The following is a 22,734-nucleotide window of genomic DNA, read 5'->3' as shown; positions in this document are numbered from 1 at the left end:
CGGTTTCCTCCCACAGTCCAAAAACATGACTGTCAGGTTAATTGGCCTCTCCAAATTGTCCCTAGGTGTGAGTGTGTGTGTGCATGGTTGTGTGTCTCTGTGCTGCCCTGTGACAGACTGGCGACCTGTCCAGGTGACCCCGCCTCTCGCCTGGAATGTTAGCTGGAGAGGCACCAGCACCTCCCGACCCCACTGAGCAACAACGGTGTAAAGAAAACGGATGGATGGATGGATGGATGGATGGATGGATGGATGGATGGATGGATGGATGGATGGATGGATGGATGGATGGATGGATGGATGGATGGATGGATGGATGGATGGATGGATGGATGGATGGATGGATGGATGGATGGATGGACTTATCAGTTAACTTGTCAATGCTAACAATGTTTGGGTAGAAAATATCTGTAGATAATTGACTTACGCTGCTTATTCTGATTTAGTTCATAATTCATGTTAAAAATCAAATATTTTAATATATTCAAATATATGATCTCTGTGTAGATTTGTGGATTTTTTGCTGTGATGTGGAAACAAGAGCTTTAGTAAATAAACTAAGTAAATATTGAATTCTTAATTGTAAAAGAGGAGACAAAGGTTAGATTTACAGCTCTGCTCCTTTTTTGTAGGCTATAAAAACTTGATAACCTTTCCCTTTTTTTGCTCTCCAACACAGCCACTCCTCTCTGACCACAAATTTCCTCCTGGTAGAGCCATCCAAGAACCTGCAGGTTCTTGGATGGCTCTCGTCATGATGAGGTGACGAAGATGTTCTATCTCTGCTCTGTGGATGAACATAAAGGCCATGACACAGTGTCAGCTGCAGCAGAAAGGACTGAGAGGCGGAGAGAGCTGGAGGAGAGACGAGGAAACATCCAGCAGATGATCCAGGACCAGGAGAAAGATGTGAAGCTGCTTCAGCAGGAGGTGGAGGCCATCAATCACTCTGCTGAGAAAACAGTGGAGGACAGTGAGAAGATCTTCACTGAGCTGATCCGTCTCCTCCAGAAAAGAAGCTCTGAGGTGAAGCAGCAGATCAGATCCCAGCAGGAAACTGAAGTGAGTCGAGTCAAAGATGTTCAGGAGAAGCTGGAGCAGGAGATCAGTGAGCTGAAGAGGAAAGACGCTGAGCTGGAGCAGCTCTCACACACAGAGGATCTCAACCAGTTTCTCCTCAACTGCCCCTCACTGCCAGCACTCAGGGAGTCGACACACTCATCCAGCATCAACATCCGTCCTCTGAGACACTTTGAGGACGTGACAGCAGCTGTGTCAGAGCTCAGAGACAAACTACAGGACGTCCTGAGAGACTCATGGACAAACATCTCACTGATGGTCACTGAGGTGGATGTTCTACTGTCAGAACCAAAACCAGAACCAAAGAGCAGAGCTGGATTCTTAAGATATTCATGTGAAATCACTCTGGATCCAAACACAGCAAACACAAAGCTGTTACTATCAGAGGGGAACAGGAAGGTGACAGCAATGAATCATAATCTGACTTATTCTAGTCACCCAGACAGATTCACTTATTGGTGGCAGGTTCTGAGCAGAGAGAGTCTGACTGGACGTTGTTACTGGGAGGTGGAGTGGAGCGGGAAACAGGTTTCTGTAGCTGTTGCATACAAGAACATCAGCAGAGTAGGAGATGGAAATCAATGTACATTTGGATGTAATGATAAATCTTGGGCATTAGATTGTTCCCAAAGCAGTTTTAGATTTGGTCACAACAACATCTGGACCTCCATCTCAGGTCCTGCTTCCTCCATAGTCGGAGTTTACCTGAATCACACAGCAGGTATTCTGTCCTTCTACAGCGTCTCTGAAACCATGACTCTCCTCTACAGAGTCCAGACCAGATTCACTGAGCCGCTACTGGCTGGAGTTGCAGTTTGGTACCCTGGAGACTCTGCAGAGATCTGTAAACCCAAGTAGATTTTCTCTCTTTTTTCTGATTGTTGATCAGGTTCGTTGTTCTTATGTCTCTGCTCTGCTGTTCTGCTCTTTATGTTTCTGGTTTCATATGTATCGGTAGTTCTCTATGTTTCAGGATTCATAAAGGAAAATACTGCTGGTGTTTAATTTTATTCTTATGACAGAAATATTTGTCCACATGAAAATGTAAAATTCTCTGGGCTCTAGTAGTTTTTGCTTTAATATTTATATTGATGTATTTGGATGTTCTGATTGTTCTTTTAATCGGTTGAGACTGAAGTGAACTGAACTTGCTACTGTTTTCTTTATTGATCTAAGAATCCAAAGAATAAAAGTGAAACTAACATCAACTCACAACTGATGCTGTTTTCTCCTCAATTCTTAAGATTTAAATCAGAAAAAATATTTGTCTCTTTTTCTTTCTTATAAAAAACTAATTACAGATACATTTTTAAAGTTTTCTCCTCCATATCACAATAAATTGTGAGTTTTGTCATACAAAATGCAGAAACCCTTCGTTCAGAAGGTTTCATTTGATGCTGGAGAAGATTAGATATTTGAATTCATCCATCAACAACACTCTTTCCACCACTGCAGAAAAATTACAGAAATAAAGTTTTTATTTGACTATTTAATTAAGTCAGAGTTTTTAGCCTGACTGGTGAGTTTGGTTGTCAGGTAAGCATGTATATGAGATGAGAAAAGACATCCAGGCTGCACAGAGTAATGGTGTGCACTGAATTGCTTGCATACAGACAGAAATCTTTTAACTCTAGTGAGCCAGCTTGGAAATTTTCACAGAAAATCAACAAACATATAGTGTTTTCTTGTTTTATCTCTCAAGGGTCACTCAGACGTTTTTCTAAGAGATGAAGAGAAGGAGTTTTTTCAGCTTTGGATTAATGTTGGGAGCAGAAAAATTCTGTTTTCACAAAAAGAAGCTGCCATCTGGATGCAAGAGATGAAAGAAAAAAAAACATATCTCTGAGTTTGTGTGGAGTCGGTTTGCATTTTGCTCCATTCACCATGTGAAAAGACTAGGTGAGATGGAACCAAAGTACCTTGGTCCAGTTTTAAAGCACCGACTACTGAGCTTTGCATAACAATTCAAACCAGTCACATGTTTTGCCTAAGTGAACACTATACAGGAAAAAAAATACAAAACACAAAAACGGCAAAAAAAAAGATGCTAAAGTTCCAACAAAGAAGGTCTTCAAGCATATCTCAGCTTCTATTTCAAATTAAAATCTCAATCATTTCAAAGACATAAGCCAGCCTCTTGTAGTTAGTCTGGTAAAATTGAATTATGTTCCCCCTGGAAATCAGTAAGAAAGGAAGTATAGTCAGACTGAAACTTAAAACAAGATGCAACAAGAGAACAAGTTTTGCAAAACAGGAAACCTGTCACTGAAGATCTCAGACTTCCTTTGATAGATCACTGAACATAAAAATCTTAAAGTTTGAAGTGTTTTGGAAATAAAATGAGAATAAAAACTGCATAAAATCAAACATTTCGATGGATAATTTTTTTTTTTTTTCGCTAAAAACTAAGGCTCTTCATGCTTAATTTTGTTTAGCCTCCATCCATGTTTGCATTATTTAATTAAACTAAATGGAGTTGAATGTGAGGGAAAGCGTTACCAAACAATAAAGTGCTTGTCAACGCATCACCAACCTCTTCCTGAGATGCAGTGCTAATTCAGTTAGTGCTGAGAGAAATGCAGGCTGTTAGAGAATCAGTGATAATAAATGAACAGCTGCACATCTGAAGATGGGGCTCTCAGAAGAAGAAAGACTCAAAAGCTTTACTTAAAATCGTTCTGGTTGTTTGATTCCAGCAGCAAACCTGAACCACTCTGCCGAAGCCGTGCTGCATCTCCCTGCTGAAAATCTGCAGAACGGGACATGTTGGAATTAATCGCGTGAATAATCTTCAATATTTCCGTTTCATAAAAACCCTCAAAGAGCCTGGAGGATATGTAAAAATTAAAAAAACAAGCACGAGAAGCAACAGGTGCAGTTTCAGACAAAGCTCCTCTATGAATTTTCATCAGTCATTTATCTTGAGGTTATCACATTAAAAAGGCAGCAAATTAATTATGAAAAGTGTTTGGCACAAGTTATTATTTTCCACTCAGATGGCTTCTGACACTTCTGACCTCGATTTTAGAGGTAAAGATCACCTTAAATCTGTTCAAAGAAGATGTAGCTCACGTTATTTCTTTGACTCCAGAATAGGCTGTTAGCTTCTACTGTCTTCCCTAAATACAACACTGTGAGTGTGAACTCACAGCCGGGGTACTTGGATGCAATCACAACCCGTTTCCAATCCTCACCCAGTAACTTGCTAACAAAAACACAATCAGAAAGTCAAATAAATGTGATGGTAACATATTCATTTAACCACATTGCAAAAGAAATGAGTGCATGTTGTCAATGTTGTGCAAAAATAGCAGCTAATTTTGTACCCAAAAGAAGCATTTTCATCTAAATTCAACCATTCTCATTTTTGAAACCTCACTTGTCTTTTGTATTTGTGTTTCATGAAAGATATTTAACTGCTCACAAAATTTCTGACAGATTTTTTAAATATAAAATAAGGAATACTACATTCTGACTCTGATTAAATAATTGTTAAAGATCTTCTCAGCCAACTGTAACATATAATTGCATGTGATAAACACATTTTCTGGAGTCATCTGTCTGTAATCTGTCTCCTGCAGTTTTAGTTATCAGTAAAAATAACATTTTTTATTCCAAACTCATCCTGTCAATCTGATGGTGACGGCTGTGTTGTGGCTCCAGTCCTGAGTCCTGCTGTTAAGCTGAAATTAAACTTTGGTTTCATGTCATATTTCACATGTTTAAACAAGTTTAGTGTAAGTAAGGGAATTGAGTTTTTGTAGAAAATGAAATGATGAAAATACAAAGCAGGATGAAGTAGAGACAAAACCATACAACATAATGTAGTTCTTAATTTTTTAAAAGTTGAACGTTGGTGAACATTGGGTTTCTAATAATTGCATAAAATATACGAAATGTTACAATTTAGTTCTTCTGGCCATTAAATTTAAAGATGAATATAAGAGCAAAATATAACACAAGCAGTGTTTCCAACACAAGTACAACTCTGGAAAAAATACAAAATAATGGAAAAAACAACACGGAAGATGAGCAACAGAGGATCTGACAATAGAGCAACAGAACTAAGGAGTATTTCTACTTGGGAGACTGATTACTGAATGCTGAGAGGAAGTACTGGTAAAACCAGGAAACACAGAAAATAAGCAGAAAACACCAGAACTGATGCAGAGAAATAAAAATTGTGCTGCCCCTCCCAAACTTACTGCTGGCTGAAAGAAGATTAATATCTCTTTCTAAATCTGATGTTTAGACATTTGGACATCAGACAATACTAATATTAAAATGATGAGCAAGCTATTTGAAATAAAAGTAGGGTTAAATTATGTTCTATATTTAAATCTTTGTAATACAACCATCATAATAACTAGCATTTTGATACCAGGGTTATCAAACTGGCATAATCTTATACCTGCCCATATGTAGTATGGACAGCAAATTAAAACTTGTGCATCACGTACTTCAGGAATATTTTTAAATGAAATTAAAGCGTTGAATCACTCCTTTCTGAAAGAACTGAGAAACTGAAAAGCAGAAGCTGCTGGGCCTCTGACAGCAGCCATGGTGTTTGTCAGACCAGGTCAGAGATGTGCATTCACTGGAATTTTAAGATGTGGACTCTTTCCAAACAGTTTATTTATAAATCTCCACTCATAAATAAGCTTCCAAGCATTTTTTTTAATACGTTTAGAATAATTAATTGTTTCGTTTTGAGTTAAAAAACATTCTGATTACTACTGTGCGAGCTTGACAAATTCTTCCCAGGAGCCAAACTAATTCACATGATGAAAAAGACTCAGTTACCATGTGCAAATGTAATAATTGAGTTAATGTGACGGGTTTGTGTGTAGTTGATAGAGTGTTGGGCCGAGTTCACACACTTGTTGCTTGCTGATGTTGAGTGTGAAACTTGGACGAGAGACAATAACCCTGCCTGACAGTTTGTGGGTGGACTTGTAAAAGAAAACACTTTAAATAAGTTGCAGATGAGAAAGAAAGGACTAAGATCAGCCACTGCACTGATCTGGAAGTCAGAAATGATTCTCACCTAACTCTAATTTGCTCCATCAGGGTAAGACATGTTTGGAAACTGTAGCAGTGACACCATCTGTCAATCTGTTGCAGGTTGCTGGAGGAAAGATGGAGGCCTAATGTTTTTAATATGAGGCTCCCAAAGCCCCACATGATCACATTAGAGAGGTGTGAAGTTGTGATGATGATGTGTGTGAAGGTAGTTTATGAAGATGGTTGTCTGTATAACACTGAGCTGAGTATTCCCAGTTAACCCATCAGAGCAGCAGCTCGTTCAGGACTTACCAGCCTCACTTGGTAATTTGGATATGTTGTTGCCAGAAGTAGGTTTAGGTCTTATTAACACAAAGCAAGAAACAGTCTGTATAATCAATGAACCATTGGTTATTAGATATGTACTGGTTATTAGTGTCAAAGTTTGCACACAGTGGATCCCTGATATTTGCAAGAAATAAAACTGAGACGTCCTCTAATAGTTCAAACACCAAATATACCTTATTGTGTATTAATGCGTACAGTGGAAACAGAAGTTAGCATCCACTGCTTTCCTTATCTTCGCTCTTGGTGGTACAGCCAATCAGCATCAAGGAAGATGAATGGAGCTCCAGGATTGGCTGCTTTGGAAACATCAGCCAATAGCGTGTCACGTAACGTTGTTCCAAAGTATTTAAGCTTCTTTAGCTGTACTGTCTGTTGCATTTTCCCTCAACCACTTTAACGTCACCAGGAAAAAGGGCTTCCCCCAAAAAGTTGTCATTGTCTTTCTTTCGTCATGACTGTGGATCAGAGCTACAGTAGCATCCTGAGTTGTTGTGTGTTCGATTCCCAGCCCAGGGCCATTTTCTGCATGTATTTCTCTTCTCTCGTCCCCATATTTTCTGTCAAATACTGTGCAATAAAGGCCACTAAAGCATAAAAAAGAGACAACTGCATTTTCTTTTTGGTCCAATAATCTTGGTGTCATGTTAAAAGAAAAAATGATATAAATCTGTTCAGTACAAACACATTTTCATGGCATTGTTTGTGCTACCTCGTTACCTCCCTGCTAACCTGCAGCACTGAGTATTTTTGGTTCAGCACCAGAAATCTTTTTATTTTTTTTAAGTTAGTTTACTGGGTGCTTTTGGAAACTGTCACGCACAGCACTACTGTAGGAGCTTTTCAAGTGTCATTGAGTATTATTTTTGTCTCTTACTGCCTCATTCTCACATACGCCTTGCAAAAACCGCCAACAGTCAGGATACATTTCTGACAGGAGTTAACTAAAATATAGACTTTGAAGTAATATTTAAAGGCAGGCCAGGGAAAATAGCTGTAGATGTGAAATAGCATTTTTTACCAAAACATGTCAAAGACATTTCATTAAGATGATGACAAGAAGGTTCTAAACTACAACCAGACACACTAAAACAGAGCGTGGTTTGATCATGACCACAATAAATTGTCCTCTCTCACTCCATTCTTGTTTTCATCACATCCATCGGTGCAAAGAGTAGCCGTGCTCATTTAGCTCCCAATTGAAACTCCACATACTAAACAGACATATGCAGGATGTTCTGGATGTAATTTTCAAAAGCTTTCATTGGCTTTGATTTAATTAATTTGTGCTGCGGAGCCTGTTTGCTTCATTTAAAGCTCCAGCTGCAGGCGTTCAGTCACGATGTACAGCCTCTCTGAGGGCTTCACATGCACCAGGTGACAAAACGGAGATAAATGAGTCGAGGTTTCAAAGTGACAAGATGAAAGGAAAGATCGGTTTTCATGGCAACCGATCAAACAAACTTATTTACATGTCATAGTCTCACATTTAACATGTCCAGTTTTTTATTTATGTCTCCATCGATATTTGTTCTTTAACAAATCACTGCTGATAACCTGCTTTTTTTAATATTATTATTTTTCTCCCTTAGTTGCATTAAATGTGTTCTATTCAAGCGAGAAATGAATCCAAAAACAGATGAATTATTACTTTTGATGGCACACATAAAACGGCTTCAGGAGAGAAAATTAATTCCTTCAATGAAAGAAGTCATAAAAAAATATATTAGCTGCTTCCTTAATTAAGACAATTATCTTTGGCTTTTTCAGTGGTTAAATACTGACTGAGTTAACCAAAGCAAAGTGAGGCATCCTGTTTCAATCCTGTGATAATGAATTTTTAAACAGAAGCAATCACAGATACATTTACCAACAATAAATAAATGAATAAATTAGAATAAAATAAAACTGATTTTACTTATGATATTTTTTGGGAGGGGTTGCATGCTTTATATTCTTCTGAGGTTCACACAAACATGTGGACATAAGTAAAATATTAGAAATGTGCCAAAGCTTGGCTGTCCAGTTTCCTGCCTGAACCAGTCATTCAATTAACATAAAAAAGATAATTATATAAAAAAAATGCTTATGCCCTGTTGTTGCGTAAATCCCCCTCTGACACTACATGGCAACCAGAAGTGCACTTAAAAACACTTTGCACGTTGCAGAGTGTCAGCGAAGCACCACCTGTGTTGATCTTTTTAATCTAACTCTGAGGATCTGTCATTCTTTTTATTTAAACACCAAATACCTGCAGCAGCATTGAAGCTAATCTAATTAGGAGATGCCACTGCTGATTATCCTGACATCAAAACATGGAGTACTCTGACTGATCCAAATGTCCTTAAGCCTCTGCTTTGATGAGCGTTTTCTCATAGCCTAACAGTCTCCATCGCTCTCACAGCTTAACTTGCTGTCACTGCTGAATTAGAACAAACATAATACAACAAATGGTCCCCAGTATGTCAGACTCACTATGAATAATCCTGGTTTATTTGTTTCTATGAAACTTCAACAGGAAAGTGTTTAGAAAAGATGAAAATATTAGTGTCAAAGTGCATCAGCGGTGCTTCCTCTCACCAATTATGTTGACAGGCGCTTCACAGGGTCTCTGCCTAAAATCTCATCTTGGAGATGAGGCGACTGTTTCATGGCGTCCAATTAAAATCTGTGCTCTCAGTAAACTACTTATCCAGAACATGACATAGTAAGGGGAAAAAAAGCCACTTAGCAGCTTTAATTTATCGCAGTTAATGAATAATATGTTTTGAACCTGCATTCAATGAGGAATGGATGGGAGAAAAAAAGTGAAACTGACATTGTTTTGTTTTTCGTTGGAATTATACATCTAGATTTAGCTGTTGGTAATTAATTTCAAATTTTGTTGGAGACATATTTTTCAGATGCCTCTTTTGCTCCATTTATTTTTGTGGATAAGCTGAAACTCTGTCCTAATCTTTATCAGTTCAGCAGACATTATTCTTAGTGATTCCTTTTTACACATATTGCTAAATAAAGTGTATGCTGATAAAGTTTACTCACACTTTGTCTCAATTTCTTCAAAGTTGAAACGAAGACCTTGTGGACATGACGTTTCCCCTAAACAATGAGCAAAATCAGAGTAACAAATTTTGAAGATTTGAACAATAGAGGATTTTAAAAGAGATCTGTATTTGATCCAGAGCTTAAAAAACTCGTCTGAATTTGAAACAAGTTGATCATAAATTCATGCATTATGTTCCAGTCTGCAATCTCCAGCATTTGTGTGTCTTTTGGTTCTCATGGCTTACAAGCAGAACAGAAACTATTTGAAAACATTCAGATAAGAAGGACGTGGCAAACAAACTAAAAATAAGCCGAGTATTTCTAAAGTCATCATTTGTTGTGTTGAAATGAGATGAATGATGGTTTTGTTTCTTAAAAGTGGTAATAGTTTTATTTTTCTAAGCAAATTATACAGATACAACAAAAACAATTCTGTCAATAAATACGCTAAAAAGAAAACGAAATATTTTTGCAGTTGTATTCAGAGATTTTCGTTCCTTCTTCACTAATAGAGACATTAAGAAATTTACGTGCATCACTGGTGGAATTGGACCATATTTCTGTTAATGTCAGTTTTATTGAAATTTGTTCTTGTGCAGTTTGTTAACTGGAAACTCCTGAACAGTTTTTAATTTTACAAATAAGTCTAATTGATAACTTTTGCTATCAAAGGGGATCAAACTGTTAGCTCTCAAAATTTGGGTTCATTTCTATCTTCAAAGCAAAATAAACAACAAATACATCTGGAAACAAAAGAAATAGAGCAAAGGAAACCAAGTTATTGAACATAAAACACTGAACTCTGGGATTAAATGAACAGAGACACTGCATAACTCTTCCTGGCTTATTTATTGCACAACTTCAAAGCACCAAGGTGACACGTTAAGCACTTGGATCCTCATCAGAATTAAACCAGGTAAAGCTCCGTCCTAAATCACATGCACCTTGTTGCTAAAATGGTGCAATAAATCACCCAGGAAGGCCATCCTGCTGTATATGAATCTTTTTGTTCATTTAAAACACACTTCACCCATTTTGTGTTGGCTGAGCATGGCTGGTTTTATCAGGGGTGTGAATGTTGATGACTTTTCTCTCAGCACACAAAACTAAAACAAACTCAGTGCAGTACAAAATAACCACCTCAGAAGAAAACATCCATCCATTTTCTTACACCCTTGTCCCTCAGTGGGGTCGGGAGGGTTGCTGGTGCCCATCTCCAGCTGGCATACCGGGCGAGAGGCGGGGTCACCCTGGACAGGTTGCCAGTCTGTCGCAGGGCAACACAGAGACACACAGGACAAACAACCATGCACACACACACACTCACACCTAGAGGCAATTTGGAGAGGCCAATTAATCTGACAGTCATGTTTTTGGACTGTGGGAGGAAACCGGAGTACCCGAAGAAAACCCACCATGCACAGGGAGAACATGCAAACTCCATGCAGAAAGACCAGGGCTGGGAATCGAACCCAGAACCTTCTTGCTGCAAGGCAACAGCTCTACCAACTGCACCACTGTGCAGCCCCAGAAGAAAACAATAAGCACTAATTTTCCACCTCAACATTCAGCTCATAAGGAAAAGGTTCATGTGGCATTTTGTCCAATGAGCAGAAGATCAGGAGAAATGTGGCTTTACAGGACCTAGCAAACTGACACTAACCAAGGGTTTAAAAGTTCATTATGTTGAGTATAAATTACCTGAACTTCACCCCAGTTTCAAATGGCCATTTTGAACACTGTTATTAGGAAAAAAATAGCAAGAGTTTTAAATTTCTGCTCCAGTTCTGACCAGCATTTACAGACCCATTCATTAAACTACAATACTACTGAAAATGTCATTTATTTCAGTAACTCCATCACCAAGAGAAACAGATTATACAGATTAATTAGACAAAGATTGACCTTTTAACCAGTTTATTTATGTTAATTGTGATGACTTTTTGCTAATACCTAATAAAAATGTGAGATTTAAAATTACAATTTTACATCCAATCATTAAGAAAACTATAAAAAATAAAAAAAAAAAATATGGGCTTAATGTAAAATATGTTTAAAGCCTGCTTAAAGGTTGTTATTTTCAAAAGGTACATTTAATCTGACAAATGAGACAAATGGGACATATATTCTAATTTATTGAAAATGACTGTATGCTCATCAGAATGATCATATTAGACGGATGGTTTTTGCATAAAACATAGCAGCTGTGAAAGGAAGCGGCTTTAACATTGGGATTTAACTAAACAAACTGACAGAGGAACCATTAAAGTGAAAACCATGGCAAGGTGACCCTTCTTACCTGAATAAATCTACATCTAACCACAACTAGCTCCACAGAAAACTGTACAGAGACTGACTCTAATTTATTTCTCTTTCTGTTTTAAATGTTTAGGGCTTAATGACTCAAATAACAAAACAGTGGCACAAACAAAAATGGAAGATCTGCTGTGGTTCTGAGCTGGGAGAACAAACACAAATAATATTCAAAAACCTTTAGAAAATTATTCCAATCCACTCAGTGAACTGTTAACATTTGACTTCCCTAATATTTATCTGCCATGATAAGTTTGTAGGTGTTTGACTTAAAAGTCAAGGGGGGGGGAACCCAAAACATGATTGTATGTATGCAGTTTTTGTAGTAAAACCCATTGAGCAAATTCTCAGAACTGTATTTTGTACACCTCCACAACCTTGAGGTGTTTATCTCAGAATATGTTTGCTTCCCACGTATGCATTGTAAAAGCTTTCGTTAGGACCGAATACGGGCTCCTTTGTGCAGCGGTGTCAGTCATTAGTGACCAATAGGTCTTTAATGTTTACTAATGCATGCTGTCATTGTCATCGGCCACAACATCATGGGTCTGCAGAGGAGCAACACGCGATGCTGGAGGTGGTGACTCATGAGTGGGATGAAGGCAAACGAGGGACCTGGCTCCTCAGATGTTCGACTCTTTTCAGCCATTTCAGGTGTTAGTGCTGACATTTGCTAACGGCAGGAATGCCATACATCGAGCACAAAACACATCGGGGTCATGTTTAATGAGGACGCGACTGCAAGAACATTTAACTTGGAGACACTGTTACTTTTTCTTATAATAACCTTCTAATGCTAAAAGTAACATTTCAATGAATGTGTTTAAAAGGGACTTCTGTTTTACAGCTGTTTTTTTTAGCTTTCATTTATCACACTTATTAATTTAATAAAAAATCTTTAATATTTTTCAGATCTGTACTCAAGACAGAAAATTGTGAAAATAGTATTTTTACTATTGCTTTTTGTTCAGTTTCCTGAATGAGTTAGTTTTCACACCCACAGTGTCACTTAGCTAAATATAAATAGAAAAAAAGATGGAGATGTTGCAACAAAAGTAACAACATGATGCAGCAGAACACTGTGAGGTCCACACCTTTATTCCCAATAGACCTGCACTATTCTAAATGGAATCACAATAAAAGTGATATACCGTATTTTCCGCACTGGATTATAAGGCGCACCTTCAATGAATGACCTATTTTAAAACTTTTTTCATATATAAGGCATTATAAGGCGCATAGAATAGACGCTACAGCCGTCTACACATTTGTAGAGTACGATTTGTTCCGTACTCTACAAATATGGATGTGTAATAATAGAGAAAAGGTCCCCGAGTGCTTTATATAGTGGGCTGCCCCGGTCATTGTTTCACCCACGGTGTTGGTGTTGTGATATTGTGCCCAACTGCTTTCTGGGTAACACAGACCAACCGACACGATACCCCACAGTCTCTGTCTCTCTTGCTACCGGTATTAGCTGTGCGCTAATTTGCTGCCGTGCTGCCTGTCCTGGACTGTCAGCTTTCATTAAATTCTTCATTCTTTCATCAAGAATGTCAACAAAACAATCCGACTCCGGTCGGCGTGGAGAGCCTTCCACGACTGGGCCGTGGCGTGGCCGGACGATGGTCACCCTTCTCCGTTCGCGCACAGCATGTTCGTGGAGAAAAGTGGTGCTAAATGACCTGCAGACGACCAATCAGGTCGGTAGGTAGATAGGTCAGTCAGTCAAACTTTATTAACAAACCAGCATTCTGACAACTATCCCAGCATGCACCGCGCGCTTCTTCTTCTACGGGCAAAAATTAAGTCGGCGGCTGCTTACCGTAGCTGCTAGACCTGTTGTGGCTCAATATTGGTCCATATATAAGGTGCACCGGATTATAAGGTGCACTGTCGGCTTTTGAGGAAATTGAAGGTTTTTAGGTGCGCCTTATAATGCGGAAAATACAGTACGTTCATAACAGTAACCCTTTAGATACCCCCTCCATTTCCTCATGTTCAGACACAAGTAACACTTTTTTTTCAAAACACCAAAATAAATGGTGACAGAAAACTATGACAGCTGCTGAAGAAAACATTTTTACAGTGCTTCATCACATGACATTATAGCACAACCTTTAGTTAGTAATAACCCAAATCCTTCTAAATTTTTCACCCGTTTAATGTATTTTGTATGTATTTTTAAATAACTTGCATAAGTAAAAGAAAATCTTAAAAACTTCAAAGAACAACTCTGAATAATCCATCCATCCATCCATCCATCCATCCATCCATCCATTTTCTTTCACCCTTGTCCCTCAGTGGGGTCGGGAGGGTTGCTGGTGCCCATCTCCAGCTAACGTTCCGGGCGAGAACTCTGAATAATTATGTATTTTTATTGCCTTTCATTAAAATGCAGCCATTTTTGTGAATGATTACAATGAATCTCTATTACATAAAAGCTTTAGCAACCAATTATTAGAAACAAAGCTTTCAAACTGTCGATTAAATAAATAATGTTATATTTAGCTCTGCATAATTATGCCAATTAACTCCAAAATATTCCAAAACACCAATTACTCTATACGCAAAATTTGCTCATTTACATTTTCATTTTACTATATTTTGCTTCTATTTGGAACTCTGTAACTAAATACACTGAGGAAAATATAAATGAATGTATATTTTTATTCACCATTTTATCTCTTCATTTCATTAGTTTTTCTTTTGATAGTTTTGTATCCCATATTCACAGCGTGTGCATCAGTTCTTACTGCGAAAGAAGACCTTTTACACCCACTTTGACAAGAATGATGCGAACAATTTTTTCTATTTTATTCCCATGGTTTACATTGAGACAATGATGTCACTATCAGACTCCTTTAAATAACACTTTAATAACATTTCATAACTATAGATTTCATAATTAGGTTCAATCAGGAGACATAACTTGACATCATTCCTGAGAATCCACTATACTAACCAGAAACAGAAGCAAAACAAATATGGTGCTTTTCAGAAAATGGTGTGCAGTCACACTTACAGATAAACTTTGGATCTGTTTCTAATTTATCTCCAAAAGTGACACATGAAGAAAAATAAATGGTATCTAATGTTTCAAGCACATGGTTAAGAAACAGCTTTAGGTACAACCATATATAATAAGAACAAAATTCCCTCTCAAAATTCCCTCTATGGATAAAATATATTGGCCTATTAATTGTCAAAGGGTTGAGTTGACCCAGAACCACTAATATCAAAAATGACCTGAAACAGAAAATCATAATGTGGTGGGATGGTGTTCCACCCCCTCCCTGCACCGGGCACCGTTGATTGGTGGGCGGGGCGAATACGGTCTGCGGCTACATGTCGGCTTTTGGGTTTAGTCGATTCGTCTGCGAACGTAAGTGGCAGTTTTTCTATCCGTGGCTGAGATCATGGTTGGTTTTTGGGTGCTACACCTGTCGTGCGTTTCTGCAGTGTGGCTTTGATGGCGTTGCTGCTGTCTTGTCTTGTCGTTGTTTGTTTGGGCCGCCCTCAACTAATCCTGTTGTGGGTTGGGCCGGCTGTGTGGGTGGGGCGTTACTCCTCTGGCTCCGTAGAAGGGCATTTGGAAGCGGATGACAACGATTTGTTCCTTTGTTTTGTGATTGAAGTTACTAATTTGTTTTCTTTTTGGTTTTCTTTTGACTCATTTTCTTTGCATTGCATGGTTTTTTGTTTCTTTTTTTGAATAATTGAACTTGTCTCCCTTTTTTTCCTTGTGTTCCTTTTGTTCCAGGGACCGAGTAGTGGGCCTGAAGCCTCGTTTTTAAAAAGATGTTTTAAAGAATTGTTTAATAAAATATTGCCCACTGATAAATCTGTTCGGGTGCATCTTGTTACTTTAAAAAAAAATCTCCACCTGCTGGTCACATTTAAAGTAACAGCTTTTTTATTTTTTCAGCTTATTTTTTGTAATCTTATCTACAATTTTTCTTTTACAATGTATTATCCTTTCATTGCTTTTGTAATATTTTCATTTTTTTACAAGAAAAATACAGATGAAAAATACTCCTTACCGTCATCGGGAAAACAGATTTATACAATATTTGCTCATTAAAGATGCATGAGGAAAAATGACCTAATTCAACAGAGATCCAGCTAATTGGTGGCAGCAGATTCACAGTAGGTGAAATGGAAATCACCTGAGAGCAGCTGATGAGTGATTTTAGTAAATAAACACCTGCGTCTGTGAGGTCCAGCCTCTGGTTCATCAGGATTCCTGCTACAATTATGACATGACTGCAAGATAACACTCCATTCAAAGCAGAGAAATTATTGAAAAATATGAGTCAGGAAATTGCTGCAAAAAGATTTCCAATATACTTGACTGGAAGATTTCTATGCCTGCCCAGAGCTGGCCAACTTCACAAACTGGGTCAGACTGATTTATCTCCTAATAAAGTCAAACCACCCAACCCCTCCTAAAGCGCTTTCATGACATCACACCATGGATGGCCATGAGCTTTCTGAGTTTTAGTGAAAAGAAAACATGTGTAATGTTATTCAGTGCCAATAGTGAATCACACACTCCTCCTCAAAGCCTTGGAGATCTGGAACAGTAGGTAAATCCAGGTTTATTTATGTAAACCTGGATTCAGGTTTTAAGATCAACGAATAGGTGAGCTGCCATGTTCGGCTTTAACCTTCTGACCCACATGCAAAATCAACAAGTCTGAGTAAAGGTTAGGGTTTTATTTTCTTGCAAAAATAGACAAACAATTCTCCTTGATCCTTCCAGGAGCGGTTGAGTTGTGCAATCGGAGGTGCCTGGAATGAGAGCAAGGTTACTGGTGGCCCAAAATGAGGTGATCGGCAATACAATATGGAAACGCTTACTTTAGAATGGTTCTGGTAGAAGCGTGGGGGAATGTGCCCAAGGTCCAGTGTGGAGAATGGTTCACGGAGGTTCCTGAGATGAGCGTGAGGATGGTGATGACTGGGAGCCAGAGAATCGATGGAGTGATGTGGAGGGAGCAGCAGGCAGGCAGACTTGCAGGTGAGATCCACAAGAGGAGAAAACAATGGCACTGATCCAACTGGAAAATCCAGAAACTGATCTAGAGACAGCAAACACAAGGACTTTGAAACCACTGGAAAATACTGAAGAGACAGATCAAAATAGCAAGTACTGTAGACTACAAGAGACGGCTAGAGAGACTACCTGTGCACGTTGATCATCCAGCACTGAGTGAAGGTTCTGCTGCTCCTTTATCCCCAACACTGATGAGGCTGATGAGATCCATCCGTGTAGGCTGCCAGGTTCTTCACCAAGATCTTCGCTGGAAAAGATGCATCACTCACACTCAACACACACACAGAAACCCTGACATGAGCAGGGTAAAAAAAAAAAAACCTACGAAAGTGTGGGTGTTTGTGTGTGTGTGTGTGTGTGTGTGTGTGTGCGTGTGTGTGTGTGTGTGGTGTGTGTGTGTGTGTGTGTGCGTGTGTGTGTGTGTGTGTGTGTGTGTGTGTGTGTGTGTGTGTGTGTGTGTGTGTGTGTGTGTGTGTGTGTGTGTGTGTGTGTGTGTGTGTGTGTGGGAGACTCCAGGAAGACTTTTTGATCTGATGAGGCAAAAATGAGACTCTCTTACATACTGTGTTTAGCAAAAACCAAACAATGTACATTTACCACAAGTGAATCATCACCAGTGTGAAGCACGGCGGTGGCAGCATCATGCTGGCAATGCTACATAGCAGCCAGCCCTGAGAACAGAAAAATATAATCAATCCTGGAGTCTAATCTGACTCAGTCTGTCAGAGAATTACAGTTTAGAAAGAGTTTTGTTTTCCTGCAAAGCAACAACCTAAAGAATACAGTAAGAGCTACTCAGAAATATATAACAAAGTCTTGGAGTGGCCTAATTAAAGCCCACATTTCAGGCCTCTTGAGAATGTGTGAACGTGAAACAGGCTGCCTACCCTGATCCTAAGCAGCCTGGCACAGGTGGGTGTTTTATAGCAAAGAATGGAGAAACAATTGCAGCGTCCAGACGTAACAGACAAAGTTTGAATATTTATGAATTTACTTTACCTTTCATATATTTATTTAGTTCACATTATCTGCTTTTCAGCAGTTATATATACACACTTATCTGGGCAGGAACATGGAGGGACGGGCACCAAACTCCAGCTTCATTCGGCCAAATGAAGCTGTGTCTCATTTGTTTTCACTTAAAATTAAATGTATTTATTTATTTATTTATTTTGCTAATCTTTGACCAAAAAGTCGAATTTTACTAATAAGGCTTTACTTAAGCATTTAAATGATGACACATCCAAGTAAAACTTTTTAGTTTAGGCATTGTGTATCGGGATAAAAGAATTAAATGATTTTCTGTAGATGTCATGTTTTCTGGAAATATTTGTTTAATTTATTTAGGTCAAAATCCCAGTTAATCATTTATTGATTTATTCCCTCGTTCCATTGCCCCATTATTTAGTTGCTCCATCATTTAAGCTAATTTGTTTTGTTCAAATGCGTTGACACCAAAGGTAAATTAACCTATCTTTTATAAAAGAGCCAAAGCTTTTTCCTGAAGTAAAATCTCCTACACATGTGAGGACTGTTTTTGTTTAGCAAAGTCATTGAAGCTGACTTTAGAAAATTGCTTTTCTTAATGCTCCCAGTGATGTTTTTTTTTGGCTTGCTGTGAAGAGAAGCGTTCTCCCTGAGTCTGTAGATCAGAAAATTAGTTCCACAAACTTTGTCTTTGGGCAGAAAAAGTGTCAGGTTGAGTTAAGCTACAGAAAGAGCTAATCCCCTCTGATACGCTGTCCTCATAGCAACTGGAGTCTTAGGCTGGCTTCACACCAACTATGCTGTATGTGCCTGTTGCATTTGAAGAATATCACCACATGCACATTAATTGTATATTTTATATTATGGCCTCATTTCAAAATGAGCCTCATCTGAATGATTTATGGACCTTATGTTAACTTCAACACACCTCACGCAGAAAATTCCCTCTGTGTAAACTGAAAGCAGGTGATAATTATATCTTGCTTGTTGTAATGTAGATTTTTTTTTTTTTATTTAAGCACTAATTGGGATCAAAGTGGATTAACTATCAGAGCGTCTTGTAAAAGTTCACTCAGTTTTAACAAGTTTTTTTGTTTTTTTTTCAAAAGTTGATAAAAGTTTGTAGATAATTAGCATGTCAAATGGGTCACCAAGTGGTAACTCTAGACTTGGACCGCTTGCTCTTCTTGTAGATGTGAGTTAATCTTTTCATTGTTTGAATTGTTGCATGTCTGGAAAAATATTCCTTCTGGTTTTGAATGCTGTTCAGGATTTCTGTTCTTTCTTTTTAACTTTGGGACAGTCAATACGATGTGTTTCTATGGCAACAATGTGAGTTTTTTGAGAGCAGCTGAATAATATTGTAAAAGCTCAAATAATATCTGAACTATGACCCCAAATCCCAGAGATTTTCACTTTGGGATGAAGTATTTTTTAATTTAATTGATTTGTAATTGGTCCTCTTCTAGTTTATAGTTTCCCCCTTTTGCACTGATTCCATCCATCCATCCATTTTCTTGCATCCTTGTCCCTCAATGGGGTCGGGAGGTGCTGGTGCCCATCTCCAGCTAGCGTACCGGGCGAGAGGCGGGGTCACCCTGGACAGGTCGCCAGTCTGTCGCAGGGCAACACAGAGACACACAGGACACACAACCATGCACACACACACTCACACACCTAGGGACAATTTGGAGAGGCCAATTAACCTAACAGTCATTGTTTTTGGACTGTGGGAGGAAACCGGAGTACCCGGAGAAAACCCACCATGCACAGGGAGAACCTGCAAACTCCATGCAGAAAGACCGGGGCCGGGAATCGAACCCAGAACTTTCTTGCTGCAAGGCAACAGCTCTACCAACTGCCCCACTGTGCAGCCCTTTTGCACTGATTTGAAAAAAAAAAAAAAAAAAAAAGGTATACCCTAAAACTATTGTAATGCTTTTCAAAACAAAACAAAAATACATTTTTAAAAAATGTAATTAAAAAATCTTCAGTGAACATCTGCTGTTATTGCTGTTTTTGTCATGGGTGACATGACTTTCCATTCAGACAGAAAAAAATCTGATTATCTGTCTATTCCGCCCCCAGATTTGTTTTGTATTGCCTATTATCTGATAAATAAGGCACTCTGCTGCTGTGAAGAGTGTTAGCACTACATGGTAAAACATGGTGTGGCGTTTATATTTGTACTTAAACCACACTAAATGACTACTTCACTGTTTATTATAGCATTTAGAAAGCATTTGACATCCCAACCTTAAAATTTAGCTCAGGTGATCCCAACCAGTCCTCTCAGGACAACTCTTCTCATTTAATTTATTGGCTTGAAATGTATAATTATGAGGGAAACTTCATGAGACATCATATTTTACCAAGAGAATTTGTTTATTTTGATTCTGTTGGTTGGGCTAGTGCCCCAATTAAACCATGGTGCAACATATTTACTTTAGGTTTGTCAGATAAACCAAATTTAAACGATTCCTGCTTAGATTCTGCTGCAATATGCTTTAAGAGTTGCTTATAAATGCCCATAATAATTAATCTACCCACATCTATCGGCTCTCAAATTTATGAATCTACTTTGATTTTAAAATATGGCATTCAGAAAAAGTTCTCTAAATCAGTCCACCAGCTCGATATTTAGTTTGCCCTGAAGGTCTTTAGCCATCAAATGCCAAATCATTCCTAAACGCAGCTTTGATGTCAGGGCAGCGCTCCAGTGACTTTGTAGAAGTGAAGGTGAATGAACGTCTCTTCCACTGACTTTAATTACTCGGGACAGGGCAGATAGGGTCTAATTAATGCCTTCACGTATCTTAGCAGCATAAAGCTGTTGGGTCTGCTGGTGTAAACAGCGCGGCTCCCTGGGTCGCAGCTGGTAATTACAGGTCTCGGTGCCGACAGTGACAGCTTGAGGCACGGGGGATGGAGCTTAATTAAAGCCTAACCAGGCACCTGCCATGTCAGAATAAAGAGAGGGGTGCATGACCCCAAAAAAGAATGAAACGAACTTCTGAACGAACAAATTATGGAGATTTTAAACCTACGCATAATTTATTGCATCTGGATTTCCGTTGAACACAGCCAAGTTTTCTCCTTCATACTCTGAAGTAGCGCACTGCAAAAACACAAAAGTAATTTTGGTCTAGTTTTCAGTGCAAACACCTTAGTACACTTCAAAAAAGACTAAATTAACTTACAAGTAACTTTGCAGCAGCTGTAACCCGGGGTGAAAAAACTGCCCTTAGTCCCGCCTCGGTGCCCCATTGGTTAAGAGTGACAGTCAGTCACACAGTGCATGCAGCCAATTGACACACCTGAGGTAATTATTTAGGCTTGCTCCAGCTTTCCCCAGTCAGGTGTGAGGGGGAGAGCTGGAGACAAAGGAGCTACAGGTTGGTGTTTCCAAACAATCAGTTACCTCTTTGTTTGTTATGCACTTTTTTTAACCTTCCAATATAAAAATCATGTAGATCTGAAAAGATCCAGTGAGTTTGGAGCCTTGAAGCTGCCATGCTCTCTACTGTTAATGGAATTGGTGAGTAGTGGACACAATGTTGTTTTGTTGTTTTAGCATGTTGGTGGTAGCCAATGCTAATTGTTGTATGATCTAATGTCTTAAATTTAACATGTTTAAGAAAATGAGATAAATATTACTTTATTTGGTCTGACAGATTAGATCTATTGCATTTATCTCTATGTATAACTGAAAAGAGTCTAGTTAACTAGCAGGTTGGAAATTTACTGGTCCTGTTTATTTTAATACAGGCCAGGTGATCCCTTTGTAGGGTTAAAGGATGGCGAGCTTCTGAAAACTGGCTGGGGCCAGGAGAACCTGAGAATCACTCCATACTGGTCTGGTAGGAGGCTGGTCTGTATCATTTCCCCCTCCATCTCACCATTCGGACACACAATCCACTATTCATCTCTTCATCTGAAACGACTTGCGCTAGGACATTGTCATCTCAAATATCTGGACAATTCAACCATGGACTTTTTGAATGTGTGTAGGTCAGACACTGTGCTGACCAGTGGGGAAATTTAAACCAGTTGTGCACAACTTAATGAAAGATCTACTGCAGTACTGTGTATATTTAATTTGGGGTTCTATGTATGTTTGTCTTGTACTGTTCACTTTAATTTTCTTTTAAAATACATGGTATTGAAAGCAGTTCTTTTGCATTGGTTTTATTGATTACTGACAACGGCTCCAGTAGACGAATTCTAGTCTTCTGATTTCTTCCATCCAGTCCTTTTACACTTTAAATAGTGCTACACAACATACCGGAGTTTGTTTTAAGTCAATATTTCCTCATATTGATATGAAAAAGTACAAGTTCCACCAGCAGGTTTCTTCATTTAGAACAAGACATTTTACTCCTGCTGTAAGTGAAATAATCTACCAATGGACTAGAACTTTTTCATCAATATTGAGAAATAACTGACTTAAAACTAGTTTTTATTTATTTATTTTTTGATAAAAGGTTACTTGTGAGTTTTGTCCTATTTCAAGTGTACTTAGATATTTTAACTACTTATTCAATTAATAGCACTTAAGTGAATGCTGTTGTGTTTATATCTTTTTATTTTTCTGTATAAATGCCACTCAGTTCTTGTTTCACACAGGAAGATAATTCATGGTGCACCACCCCCTACTTTCAGCTGCACCCTGGGTTGCAACCTGGTTTTTATTGTGTTTTTTGCCCTTTTTGTCAATTTTTTTTTATCATGAATTATTTGTAAAAGTACTAAAACACTACGGTATATAAGTACAATTGAAGTTGTGTTTATACATGTATAATCATCCTATCATGAAAACATATATCTTAACTTCTGACTATCTGTTACTTTATTCACTTCTTTTTAATAAAATATTGATTATTTCATAGGAGTTTGCTGTA

The 22,734-nt window shown here is 38.3% G+C and overlaps 1 protein-coding gene across 1 annotated transcript; it reads left to right on the top strand.

Moving 5' to 3' along the window:
* The first annotated feature begins 470 nt into the window (after positions 1 to 470).
* On the top strand, positions 471 to 2,173 carry LOC145547673 (tripartite motif-containing protein 16-like). Its single transcript, XM_081597472.1, has one exon. It carries the CDS (start codon positions 772 to 774, stop codon positions 1,936 to 1,938), a length of 1,167 nt encoding a protein of 388 aa, XP_081453598.1. The 5' UTR covers positions 471 to 771; the 3' UTR covers positions 1,939 to 2,173.
* The last annotated feature ends 20,561 nt before the right edge of the window (positions 2,174 to 22,734 follow it).

The sequence above is a fragment of the Poecilia reticulata genome, chromosome 16 (assembly GCF_904066995.2).
Source record: "Poecilia reticulata chromosome 16, P_reticulata-male-v2, whole genome shotgun sequence".
In the NCBI taxonomy this organism is placed as follows: domain Eukaryota; kingdom Metazoa; phylum Chordata; class Actinopteri; order Cyprinodontiformes; family Poeciliidae; genus Poecilia; species Poecilia reticulata.
This window is presented reverse-complemented; position numbering and strand designations above follow the sequence as displayed.